This window comes from Phoca vitulina, unplaced genomic scaffold (genome assembly GCF_004348235.1).
Source record: "Phoca vitulina isolate PV1807 unplaced genomic scaffold, GSC_HSeal_1.0 scaffold62, whole genome shotgun sequence".
NCBI classification, from domain to species: Eukaryota; Metazoa; Chordata; class Mammalia; order Carnivora; family Phocidae; genus Phoca; species Phoca vitulina.
In genome coordinates this window covers 6,256,452-6,269,910 of record NW_022589765.1, presented here as the reverse complement: position 1 = coordinate 6,269,910, position 13,459 = coordinate 6,256,452, and the positions used below count along the sequence as shown (strand labels likewise).

Sequence of the window (13,459 nt, the reverse complement as noted above, 5' to 3'; positions counted from 1 at the left end):
TTTACTTCAAGCAAATTCTAGCTCTTTTCTCAAACTTCTCCCATCCTCGGAATTTATGCCAAAGGGTTCTGAAAAGTTACGTTACACCCAGGCAGCATATATAACAGGTAAAAATCCAGACTGTACCTACCTCGAGGCTTTTACAAGCCATCCGTCCAGGACCCTATTTCACCACCCGCCTTTTCCATTCACTTTCCCTAGAAAGGAAGGACACGACGAATTAAGATTTCCAAACAACAAAAGGATTTATTTTGAGGTGTGGGAATAATAGGAAAACTAAGTGATGGGGATTGGACCCTCATCGGGGTCTTCTGGGAAATCGGAAGCACCACCCTCTTCTGCAGCTCGATGCTTCTCCAATTTAGCAATCAATTCTTTCGCTGGATTGAAGACGCCATTGGTCTGCTGGTCGCAGACATAGCAGCGAGGGGTGGTGCGGAAATGCTGCAGTGCACAGCTCTCGCAGAAATAATGCCTGCACTTGGTGACAACTGGATTCTGGAAGGTCTGGCGACAGATGAAACACTTGAATGGTATTTCCTCATCATCGCTTCCCACTTCATAGTTTTCGTCCTCATAGACACCATAGCGACCCTCATCAAGCTCACGTTCGATCTGCCACCCATGCTTGTAATCTGAACGGTCATGGAGGAACTTGCAGCTGTCTCCGAAGCCGCAAAAGCCAGTCTCCTTGTAGTCCTTACAAATGTCGGGCTGATAATCCCAGCGCACGGTGGCACGTAGATGCTCGGGCGCTCGGATGGGGCCCTTCCTCACCATCCCGGAGGAAGCATTGCCCATAGACGTATCCTTGGGCTTCATGTATTTCTGATAATTATTGATTCCCCGGTAGATCTTGTCATCTTCCTTGCCCCTCAGCTCCTCCTGGATCTTCTGGCTGCGCTCAAAGATGGCTTGTGCGTCACGCTCCTTCTCTGTGTCTAGCTCGTAGACGGCAGTCGCCCCCATATCCTCTGGTCCCACGGGTTTTGCGGAGCGGGTGGACTTGTACACCACGCCAAGACTCTCGGGCTCGTTCTCCTCCTCCTCCTCGCTGCTCAGGTCGCCGTAAGCCGCCTTCTGTTTACCACTGCCACGAGTCTTCTGTATCATCGGATTGTGGAGGGCTCGCTTCTTCTCCGGCCGAACCACAGTGCTGCCTTCGTCGCTGCTGCTGTTGCTGTCTCCGAGCTCCTGGTCGCAGACCGGGCGCTTTCTGCGTCTTGCAGCCCTTTTCCGCCCCCCGGGCTTCTTGAAGAGGAAGGTGCACACCTGCTCTGCTGTCTTGCCCGAAGACAGTTGCTCTGCCATTTTGGAGTCCCGAGCTCCGGAAGGCTGCGGCGCGCTCGGCCGCGCGGGGCCTCTTCACGTCACCGCCCGTCGCGCGCACGCTCGCCGGTCGCGGCGAAATGGGCTGCCCGAAGCGGCCGGCGGGAGCGCGAGCGTGCGAGGGTGCGAGCGCGCGCCGCTCCTGAGCCCCGCCGGCCCCCGTCGCTTCCTCCCGAGGCGTGCGTAGCCCCGCCCCGCGGGCAGGCTGCCGCGGAGCGTACTGGGAAGGGGGCCGAGGCCGGGTCACCTTTACCGGGCCGGGCTGCCAGGGGTTTGGCTCTGGCGACGGCGCTGCGATGTGGTTCGAGATCCTGCCCGGGATCGGCGTCATGGCCGTGTGCTTGCTCATCCCCGGCGTAGCGACGGCGCACATCCACAGGTTCAGTAACGGGGGCAAGGTGAGGCGGCCTCTCCGGCGCGACGGCCGACCCGGCGGACTGGCGTTACAGAGCGGGCGGTGGGAGGCCGCTGGGGTCCGGAGCCGCTCTCCCACCCGGGGGACACCGGGGGCGCCCCCCTCCTTTCTTCGTGTTGCCTAAAAGCACAGGCTTGCGGAACGAAACCCGACGGAAACCACATTCTGCTCTAGCAAGAAGCGGCTGGTTGTTGGGTGAAGAGTGGGCAGGAGGGCGGAGTAGGTTCGGGGGCTGGCAAGGTAGATCAGAAGGTGGGCCCGAACTCCTGGGCGTCGCTTTAGTCTTGCCTCCACTCCCTCGGATCGCTGAGCTTTTGATTGTAATTTCTCGCGTCCGCATCTTGGTACCTTCTCGATTTTTCACCTCCCTACCTTTAATTAGGTTTTTACTTTGACATTTTTTATCCCCCACTTTTTTCCCCAAGCCTTTAGGAATTTACCGCAAGATCCTGCTTTTCACATCAGGATTGTAATTTTCCTCTTCTCCTAGCCCTTCATGTTGTCTCTAGGGTACAGGATATAATGTATTTGCCTTCTGGTTTTGATTGTTCTTCACGTGTGATCTACTGCTATTGTTTCTTCTCTTTAAGGCCCCGAAAGGAAACAAGTAGTCCTGTCTTTAAGGGGGGCGTGGGGGAGGTGGGAAGGAAGGAGGAAAGGAAAAAAAAAAAAAAAAAAAAATGCTGGTTAAAATAGAAAGTGTAAGAACTCTTGGTTACCATCTTAATTTTGAAGTTTAATGGTCCGATTTTATTTAGGATCTGGTCTTAATTTGGTTTTTGTTTCGGCGATGATTCCATTTTTCTAGAATGTCACTTATGAGTTCTGGTAGCCCTCTATTGGGTCACTCATTTTCTTAAACATTGTGCAATAATGATTTCTTTTAATTGTAGGAAAAAAGGGTTGCCTATTATCCGTATCAGTGGAGTTTGATGCAAAGAGATAGGCGGGTCTCTGGAGTTAATCGTTACTATGTGTCAAAGGTAAGATGGCTTTGCTGCTAGACATCTGTCAGGGTTGAGATGGGTTCTGGTAATGTTTTGTCAGATGTCTTAACAGTGCTAATTAATTTGCATTGTCTTGTCTACTGGTGAGGTTGAGCAGCCTTTCAGAAATTTAATGATCATTTGTATTTTTTATTCTGTGGATTGTCTGCCTATGTGCTTTGCTTGTTCTGTTGTTTTTTTTTTTTTTTAATGGGGGTTCTATATATATTATGGTTATTAATCTTTTGTCTGTTTTATATGTGGCAGATCTTTTTCACCAGTCTGTCTTCTTCACTTTATGATGTCTTTCATCAGATAGTTTTCACTTTTGGTGTTCAGCTTATCATATTTTGTCAGTCAGGATTTGGGGTTTTATGTCTTGCTTACAAATAACTTTCCTACCCAAGATTATAAATATATTTTTAAAATTTCTCCAAATATTGTTTCTTTCTTTTCTTTTTTTTTTTACATTTAGTGCTTTGACACATCTCCAGGTCATTTGGGGGTATAATGTGAAATCACAGGATTTAATTTCACTTTTTTCCAAGAGATAGCCAGTTGTCACAATTATCCATTTATAGAACAGTCCATTTTTTATTTGAAATACCATTCTAGTAAACTAAATTTCCGTATACACGTGGTCCTGTTTCACGAATACGCTCTTTTATACTCCATGAATTTGCCAGTTCCTGCACCCAATACCGTATGTAAAGAATTACTATAATTTTACATATTTGATTGAATCCTGTGGAATTGCTGTCTTTGTAGGTCGGATATAGCCAAGCAGTAGCATTTTCATGTGATTAAACCTGTTAGGATGTTTTTAGATCTTGTAGGAGTTCATCTCCATTATTCTTCTAAAAAAATGTAGTTACTTTTTAACATTTTCTCCTTGCTCGTTTATTCTTCACAGTGAACCTAGGTTAATATTAATTTCATTTTATAGATGAGAAAACAGGGTCAGAGTGGTTAAATAACACTGTAAGGACTCAACCTAGGTGATCTGCCTGTCAATATAGTGCTTTTTGAGGATCTAATGAACATGATGATGAGATCAACTCAACTAAAGCAGTATTTCTCAAAGTGTGGTCCAAGAATAACCATCAGAGTCAGCTGGCATATGAAATAAAATGAAGATTCCTAATTAGAATTTCTACAGGGTGGCTCCTAGGACTCAACAATTTTCATTTTTTCTCAAGGTGGTTCTGCCCGCAAAAGTAAACAAAATACCTGGACTATGTTATTTTAACACGTGGAAGAAATGTCATCACTGATTAATCTTTTACTCTCTATAGTTTCTGAAGTCTTTGGTCATGAACTAAGTAAGAAAGAGTGGGTCTTCTGAATAAACAGTGTCATGCTTACAGGGCAAGAGTTCTGGAGTTGGGGGTCCCTGACCTTGAATTCTGGCTCTGCACTTCCTTACTGACTTAAGCAAGAGACTTTTAAGCTGAGTCTCCATTTGTTCATCTGTAAAAAAGTAGAATGAGGTTAAGAGTATCTTCCTCATGTTGGCTGTTATTTTTTTTTTTAACGGTTTTACCTTACTGTCCTTACTCTCTGAAGGATCCACATGGTAACTGGTTTTCGTTCTGATGGGGGGGGCACTTTATTCATATAAAGTGATGTTTGCTTCTGTCAGAAAATGAGAACTAGAAATCATTATAGGTTATTCTTCTTACTTTAGTGATTATAAAATTCAGTTCAATTTATTGTTGCAGTGAGAGAAAGGGGGGATGTGCAGGTACTTTCTTGAGTGACAGAGCATGCCATTGACGCCGGAATTAGGAGTACCGGCCTTCCTCATGGCGTGTGCAGGTAGTGGGTTTTCTGCACCTGGAAGCTCTGGGGCAGCCCTGCATGGAGCAAGTCTGTGGGCGCCATTTTCCCACCAGCATTTGCTCACTTTATGTCTGTGTCACGTTTTGGTGATTCTCAAGCTATTTCAAACTTTTTGTTACTATTTGTTACGGTGGTCTGCGATCAGTGCTTACGACTCCCGGAGAGCTCAGATGATGGTTGGCGTTTTTTAGCACTAAGGCATTTTGAAATTCAGGTGTGCAGGTGGTTTTGTAGACGTGTGCTGTTGCGCACTTAACAGACTGCAGTAGCGTGCGAACACGGCTTCTCTGTGCACATCCCGCCAGCTCTCGTCACCGCAGTGCTCTGCAGCTCGCCGCACGGTACCTCTGAAGGACGCCGCATTTGTACGTTTGTGGCCGCAACGGAATTCTCACGCTTTCCTTTTTATTCTGTTTTTCAGGGTTTGGAGAATATCGATTAAGGAAGCATTTTCCTGATTGATGAAAAATAACTCAGTCATACTCATCTACCCCTTCTAGAAGGTTATGCAGTGTATTAATGTAGTGCATAATAAAAACAACAAAAAAGTAAAATCAAGAGCTTTCTTTGCTTTTTTTTTTTTAACAGTACTACACAAGGGCGTCTGGGTGGCTCAGTCGGTGAAGCATCTGCCTCCGGCTCAGGTCATGGTCCCAGGGTCCTGGGATCGAGCCCCGCATCGGGCTCCCGGCTCAGCAGGGGAGCCTGCTTCTCCCTCTGACCCTCTCCCCTCTCATGCTGTTTCTCTCTCTCTCTCAAATAAATAAATAAATAAAATCTTAAAAAAAAAACAACAATACTACACAAGCTCAAGCAATCTACCCAATGTAGCTTTATCACCTTAAAAAAACAAACTAGGAGGCAACTGAGACTTAAAATTATAGATAGAATTTACAGCAAGCACGTGCCCTTGTGCCCACTGCCCGACGTGTCACCCATGGTGGTAGTTACTATTGGAATAGATAGGAATATATTAAAAAAGACATCATTCCGGGGCACCTGGGGGGCTCAGTCGGTGAAGCATCTGCCTCTGGCTCAGGTCATGATCCCAGGGTCCTGGGATCGAGTCCCACGTCGGGCTCCCTGCTCAGCGGGGAGCCTGCCTCTCCCTCTGCTTGTGCGCTCTCTCTCACTCTCAAATAAAATCTTAAAAAAAAAGAGACATCATTCCTTTAGAGATTTCTAGGAGAATACAGAAAAAGTAGTACTTTTTTTTCCCCCCTAGTTCTTTCTGGGTGATAGCTGTTGTGTTAAATTCCAGGTAGAGGGGTGCCTGGGTGGCTCAGTCGGTGAAGCGTCTGCCTTCGGCTCAGGTCATGATCTCAGGGTCCTGGGATCGAGTCCCACATCGGGCTCCCAGCTCAGCGGGGAGCCTGCTTCTCCCTCTCCCTCTGCTGTTCCCCCTGGTTGTGCTCTCAATCTCTCTGACAAATAAATAATAAAAATAATTTTAAAAGAATTCCAGGTAGAATGCTTTTATTTTTTTAAGTTTTTATTCCTTTTAGTAATCCCTACACCCAACGTGGGGCTCGAACCCACGACCCTGAGGTGAAGAGTCGCATGCTCCTCCAACTGAGGCAGCCAGGCGCCCCCAGGTGGAATGCTTTTATGCACCTTCAACTTGCTTGCGTGCTGCATCTAACACCTAGGATGCCCTGAAGTGTTGATTTTTGTTCGTGGAGAGCAGGGCCAGCCATCATTATTTTACTCAAATGAGTGTACTGACTGCTTGAAATAAAGAGTTGCGTGTTCACCCCTAAAGGTGGCCCAACAGTACAAAGATCTGAAAAGGTGTGACCTCGAGAGATGGTAATCCCCGGTGTGTGTAGACCAACCCCCCAGGTGACCACAGGCCATCTGGGTGAGAAAACTAAATTGTTTTTCGTCTCCCATCTTTGACCCTTTTAACCTTTGATGTGCTGAGGACCTTAATCACCGGCGCTGGGTGCTTTCCATTGAACTCAGGCTGCAGGGCAGGGCCTAGGAGAGGAGGGAGGCGGGGGTCACACTTGGAGCATTACCCTCTGCTGAGCCATGCTGTGATGAAAGTGCTGAAGGAGAGCCATGGTCCTACGATGACAAACTTCACACAACTCAGGTCTGCACTTGGCTGTGCACAGGCCTCACTTGGTTGACGGTCACGAGAACTAGCTCGGGGAAGGGAGAGGACAGGCGTCCAGACAGGGCTGTGGATGACTGGTCTACCGCCGAGTCTGTGGAGTCTTAGGTCTGTCACCTGTCTACTGTGCCTCTAGGCAGGGGTCATCCGCTAAGCGTATCTCCTTAGACGGATTCAGGCCTTTCTAGTGAAGGGCCACAACATGACAGGTAGCGATCAGTTGTCAGGCTCAGCATTGGGGTCTGAACCCTTCACCTCCCTTTCCTGTGGCACCTGCTATAAAATTTAGCAGCCTTATTATACTCCGCTGCAGCGAGTGAACCAGATGAAAACACCAGTTAGAAGACTATAGTGGTGGTTTGTAGCCTGCATTTCTCTGGATTTTTTGCAAGTGCAATCAGCCAGAAGCGTTTTCTTACAGCAGCTCTGACAGAGGTGGTCTGGCCACGGACCCCCCTCCCCCCCACCCCTGATCCATAGGTTGCTTGCTCTTAAGATTGAAATGATGTGGGGCGCCTGGGTGGCCCAGTCGGCTGAGCCTCCAACTCTTGATTGCGGCTCAGGTCCTGATCTCAGGGACTTGGGAACGAGCCCCGCATCGGGCTCCGCGCTCAGTGGGGAGTCTGCTGGAGATTCTCTCTCCCTCTCTCACTGCCCCCCACCTCCAATAAATATATCTTTGGGGAAAAAAAGATTGAAGTGATGCTTGGGAAACAATGCCGTTCACTTGGTTTTATTCACTACCTTTAATTTTTTATTTTTTTAAAAGATTTTATTTATTTATTTGACAGAGAGAGACACAGCGAGAGAGGGAATACAAGCAGGGGGAGTGGGAGAGGAGAAGCAGGCTTCCTGCGGAGCAGGGAGCCCGATGCAGGACTACCTTTAATTTTTTATTTTTATTTTATTTTTTTTAAAGATTTTATTTATTTATTTGACAGAGAACAAGCAGGTGGAGGGGCAGAGGGAGAGGGAGAAGCAGACACCCCGCGGAGCAGGGAGCCCGATGCGGGGCTCGATCCCAGGACCCCGGGATCATGACCTGAGCCGAAGGCAGACGCTTAACGACTGAGCCACCCAGGCGCCCCTACCTTTAATTTTTTACATACTGTGTTCACATAGCTCAAACATCTAACAATATAAGGTATTGAGTGAAAAGACTTGCTCTAATCCCCTGCCCGGCACCTCCCCATTGTCACACCACCCGAAGGGGCCCTTTGTGTTTGTCTGAACACAAACACATGTTCTGTCTTCCCTAAAGGTAACATGCGATACAGTTTATGTCACTTGTTTGCAAGAATGGTTCTCGTTTGGAATGACATCTACCAGGCTGCTGTCGTTATTTCTAGGGTCCAGTGAAATAGTCAATAGGAAAAGACTTTGAAAAAGTTTGGGGGGGGCGCCTGGGTGGCTCAGTCGGTTAAGCGTCCGCCTTCAGCTCAGGTCATGATCCCGGGGTCCTGAGGCCGGCTTCTCCCTCTCCCTCTCCCGCTGCTTGTGCTCTCTCTCTCTCTCTCTCAAACAAACAAACAAATAAATCTAAAAAAAAAAAAAAAAAAAGCTACACGCCAGGCACTGTGCCTCAGATTTGAGTAAGACCCAGCCTTGCCCTTCTGGAGCTCGCAGTAGGGGTGAAACAGTTAAGGACGGCTTGGGGTGAGGACTGCTAGGAACAGAAGTTTGCGGAAGGTGCGGGGAGCAAGAGGGCGGGGCTTGACTCAGCCTTCAGTCCGGGTGGGGGGGGGGGGGGGGGAGGGGGGGGAGCGGGAAGGGAAAAGGCTTAGGGTAAGCTCCCAGGTGATGCCCACACCAAGCCGAGTCTCGAAGGTTGGGTAGGGTTTAGGAGCTCAACCCCCGAGGGGGGGACCCCGCACGCAGAGAAAACGGCCCGGCTGGGGCCACAGCCTAGCAGGGCTGTGCAGGAGAGCCCTACGAGCAGGGGTGCAGAACTAGAGCAAAGGGGGAGGCGGGAAGGAGCGGGGAAGCGTGACTGGAGAGGCCGGCGGGGCCCAGAACCCGAAGGGCCTGGTCCATCTCCGTCGGGGCGCTGGACTCCCTCCTGGGGCCACTGCGAGCCTCCGCAGGGCAGGAAGCGGGAGTGCGACGGCGACAGGCATACCCCTGCCCGGCGGCTCTGCGGAGGACCGACCCAAGCGGGGTCTCCCAGCCAGGGCGACGCTCGCAAAGTTTAGCAGGTTTTCGTGCGGTGCTACTGCCACCTAGTGGGTAGAGGCCCGCAATGCTTCTCAACGTCCTCTGATGCCCAGGACCGTTTGTTTCGGGAAGAGCTGATGTGTGATGCGGAGACTCAAGAGTGCCGGGAGGACCAGCGCCTCAGGCGGCCCCGCCACCTGTCGGCGGTGCGACCTTAGGCAAGTCGCTGCACTGCTCTGAGCCCCAGGTCCCCCGTCTCTCCAGTGAGGCTAGTGTGCGCCCTGCACGCGGCCCTGGGTAGCGGAGGAAGCCATGTGCGGGAGTCGGCTTGTAACTACAGCCCTGTGCACGTGGGAGGGATCGTTGCTGGCACCGTAAGCACCCCGAGTAGCCGTCCAGTCTGCTCCTCGGGCCCCAAAGGGCACTTGGCCAAGTGCGATGTCGGGGGACCGTCAGGCCCAGCGCCTGACCGAGTGCAGCGGCCCGGGGTTCCCTCTTAGAATGAATGGTCACAACGGAGGTATTCCCAGAGCACCGCCATCCAAGACGACAGAAAAGACGCAGCTCAGTGGTGGCTCTGAAGGCATTTTCCGAGAGCGGAGAGCAGAATCCGGCTTAATGCCACTGTGAGAGCCCGGGCCCCCCTGCCCCGCCCGGCAGCTTCAACTCGCTCCCCTCTAGGGCACTGAAGCCGGCAGTTCTCAACAGGAAGCTTCTGGATGAGGGCAGGGGTGCGGCCTGAGAGCTGGGCATCACTTGCTTTGCTTTTTTTAAGATTTTTTATTTATTTGACAGAGAGAGAGAGCACAAGCAGGGGGAGCGGGAGAGGGAGAAGCAGACCCCACATGGAGCAGGGAGCCCGATGCGGGGCTCGATCCCAGGACCCCGGGATCATGACCTGAGTGAAGGCAGACGCTTCACCGACTCAGCCACCCAGGCGCCCCTTCCTTTGCTTTTGAGACAAAGCTGAAACACGCCCTACAGCATACTGAGCCGGGGTTCACAATGTTCTTACAACCTTTACATTTTGGTGCATTGTCGATAAAAGACAGGACAAAGAAATTCCTGTAAAGGATAAATCCAGTGCCATGTTTGCGTACTCTTTCACTGTTAAGGGTTTCTCCGGCGGATTTGTGTGCCCTCTGCCTCTGATGCTGTTGCTGTAATACGCATCGCCACCCCGGAAGGCTCTTGTGCAATGAAGAGCCAAATCACTGCTTGTGGGATTCCCACAAATCTTGACTCAGGATTAGCGACCTAATTGTTCTTTTCAGGGCATCACATGAGAAAATGGCCTAGCAGCTCTTGTGTAAGCCCACAGAACTGTCGCTTTATTAGTTGGAACACGTTTTTAAAAAGACTTTATCATTTATCTGTCAGAGAGAGAGAGAGCACAAGCAGGGGGAGCGGCAGGCAGAGGGAGAAGCAGGCTTCCCGCGGAGCAGGGAGCCCGATGTGGGGCTCGATCCCAGGACCCTGGGATCATGACCGGAGCCGAAGGCAGACGCTTAACGACTGAGACACCCAGGCGCCCCATTGGAACACATTTTGTGTCCTCTGTTGTCTTGTTTCTTGGCAGATGTTCCTCAGTTCCAGAAACCGTGAAGAAACCAATTATTACCTGTGGGCCAGAGAGTGGTCAGGTAATAAAGTTTACAAACAAATATGCAATTTCAATGAAGACCCCAAAGAATTGTAATTCCAAAGACAAGAGAAAAAGGGGAAGACAGTGGAAACACTGAGCATTAGGGCCCCAAGAAAACAAAAATCTTTCCCGTGTATCTTAGAGTTTCTTTGGTGCACCGTGCCCACCCCCTGCCTGTGTACCACCTCCGCGTGGCTGCGGAATGTCTCTTTCACTGCACAGAGATTTTTCCTTCTGGGCCTAATACCCTTGGTTTCTGGAGACCAGAAAACAGGGTGGCCCCCAGAAGCCCCCTCTCCTCTCTTACCTGTAAGAGCCCCGACTTGGGGGTGGGGTGGCTCAGGTCTCCGCGAGCAACCCTGGCGTTTGGGCCCGGCGCCTGGAAGAGCGGCCCACCGTGCTCTGCGGCCCAGAAGCAGGGCCGCCCCGGCGGAAGTGCGGCTTCCGGGAGCAGCTCCGCCCCAGTGCTTTGGTTCCGAGCGAGGCCCTGTTCGACCAGGCACTTGTGCCGGACCTGGGTGCTCAGGGCCGGCCGCAACGTTCTCAGAGGTCTTCGGGACAGCACGACTCGCGGGGACCCGCCCACCTGGGGTGGACCAGCATAGCACTCGGGGTCCCTGGCCTTTAGTGCTGGAGGCTGGGCGGCAGCCTGGGAAAGGCCCCGGGCCCCCACCCCCTCGGGCCCCTTCCTGGGACAGTCTGGCGGCCTGGTAGACCTGGAGCGCGGGCCTACAGCCCTCCCGGCTTAGATCCTGCCCGAACCCAGCACGCCTTGCTGGTCCTCTTTCCACGTGGGCGTGCCGTAGCTTGCCAACTAGACTCAGTGCACCGAGCGAGGCCGGGGGCCGGGTCCTCCCTCCACCCTCACTCGCCCACACTGCCCGCCACCCGTGCCTGTCGCGGGGCCCTAAAAGCCCCGTGCCGGCGGCCTGGTTCACCTGACCGGACGCTGTCGGCCCGTGGCCAGGGCTCCGTGGCGGAGTGCCGACCGCCTTGCCAGGCACGGGTAGGAGGAGGGCGGGGTAAGAAGAGAAACCAGGTGGGCAGGAGCGCAGGAGGGCGCAGAGACCGGGAGGCGGTGAAAATGCCCGTCCCGCCCGCCCTGCGCGCCGGTCTCGGTGGCAGTGGACGCAAAGCACGTTGCGGGCGGGCCAGCCTGCGGGCGGCGAAGGCCCCTCGGCCTGGTCTGGAAGGGCCCGGGGCCCGCTGTGGCCGCACGTCTTGGCGCCCGGGCTCCCCGTGCTCTCGGGTGAACAGAGGCGCATCACCGGACCACAGGCCGGTGTCCGAGCCGGGACCGAGGGCCCGGGGGGCTCCGAGGAGGCCGGACGCCCTGTGTGAGGAGAGGCTCATGGCGGGGGGGGGGGGGGGGGGCAGCAAGGTGGGGACTTGAGCTTGGGGCTTCCTGGCCTGCTGCATCTACTTCTTCCTGGGGAACGAGGGGCTGCGCTGGGCTCCTCCTCCACCCTCCCACCTGCGCCTCTCTTCTCCCCTCCGCCCCCGGGCCGCACTCACCTGCTCCGGGGAGAGCAAAAGCATCCGAGGAGGGCGCAGTTTGGAAGAACCCGTCCTCAGCACTGCCTATGTTCAAAGGGCGCTCAATCGGGAGAGCCCAGGGCCAGAATCTGTGGCTTGGGGAAGAGGCTGGGCTGGGGGCTGGGGGCTGGGGGCTGGGAAGTAGGGATGGGAGGGGGTCAAGTTCTGGCCGCGGAGTTTAAGCTCCTGATTCAAAGAGGCGCCTCCTCGCCTGGCTTCCCCCATGAACGCATCTTGCCTACAAGGAGTTTCTTGTCACTTGCCTGCACGTCCTTCTCCTCTGGGCCATTAAGAATCCCAGTGCTCGCCTGTGAAACCCTTTGTCTGGGGTCAGAGGCTGAGTAAGCCACACTACTCCCGTCCAGCCCCAGCCCCAGCCCCCACGTCCCGGCGCCAGCAGGCTCGGTGCGCAGGCCGTGGGTGGCGCCTTCCCAGCAGCGAGCTCAGCATTTCGTCCTGGATCAGGAGGACACTTAGCAAATCACTCTCCTTTCTTCACCGGGATCGGGACTGATTGTCCTAGGATGAGAAGCCAAGCACTTTGTACACAAAGCACGGTGGTCAAAAGCAGGGGTTGTGAGACGGAGGGATTTCACAGATTAATCAAATTAATAAAATAAAACTGGGTCTTAACACAGGGCCAACAACTTTTTAAAAAAGATTTTATTTACTTACTTGACAGAGAAAGAGAGAGAGAGAGCACAAGCTGGGGGAGCTGCAGAGGGAGAGGGAGAGCAGGGAACCTGACAACGACCACGCAGGGCTCGATCCCAGGGCCCCAGGATTATACCCTGAGCCCGAGGCAGACGCTTAACCGACTGAACCACCCAGGCGCTCCAGGGCCCACAACTTTTGATTTCACTATTTAGAAGAACACTTTATACTATTACTACTACTACTACTACTAGAAAAATGATCTGACCATTGTAAAGACAGCTGTGATGCACCAGGCACTGTTCTCAGTCTTCACATGAATCGTCTGATCCGATGCTCCTACGAACCCCTATTCCACAGGCACTGTGATCCCCACTGTGTAGACAAGGAAACTAAGAAATGTGAAGTACACTGTTCCTGGGTCTAGGCTGATAACCATTACGTTGGAAGCTCATCCTTGATTCACAAAAGACATCTCTGAAAACAGTCAAGCCACAAGGGAGGTCCGAACCTCACAATGTGGGCCTGGAGAAGTGAGAAGTTCCATCGTGAGGCCAGTGGCCTTGGGTTTAACACGCTTGGTGCCTCAGTGGGTTCCCCGGTACCGCAAGTGCTGCCGGGAGGAGGGGAGCTCACACTCACACAGCCCTGCACACGGCCGGCTGCCGGGAGGAGGGGAGCTCACACACACAGCCCTGCACACGGCCGGCTGCCGGGAGGAGGGGAGCTCACACACACACGGCCCTGCACACGGCCGGCTGCCGGGAGGAGGGGAGCTC

At 52.6% G+C, this 13,459-nt stretch overlaps 2 protein-coding genes across 2 annotated transcripts; one reads left to right on the top strand and one right to left on the bottom strand.

The window, feature by feature from the left end:
* Window positions 1-223: 223 nt before the first annotated feature.
* On the bottom strand, window positions 224-1,424 carry RNF113A (ring finger protein 113A). The gene has a single exon (XM_032391437.1). The coding sequence runs from the start codon at window positions 1,309-1,311 to the stop codon at window positions 277-279; it is 1,035 nt and encodes a 344-aa protein (XP_032247328.1). The 5' UTR covers window positions 1,312-1,424; the 3' UTR covers window positions 224-276.
* Window positions 1,425-1,530: 106 nt separating this feature from the next.
* NDUFA1 (NADH:ubiquinone oxidoreductase subunit A1) lies at window positions 1,531-5,128 on the top strand. The gene is made up of 3 exons (XM_032391439.1): window positions 1,531-1,727; window positions 2,638-2,727; window positions 4,994-5,128. The coding sequence occupies exons 1-3, from the start codon at window positions 1,626-1,628 to the stop codon at window positions 5,012-5,014; spliced, it is 213 nt and encodes a 70-aa protein (XP_032247330.1). The 5' UTR covers window positions 1,531-1,625; the 3' UTR covers window positions 5,015-5,128.
* Window positions 5,129-13,459: the final 8,331 nt, after the last annotated feature.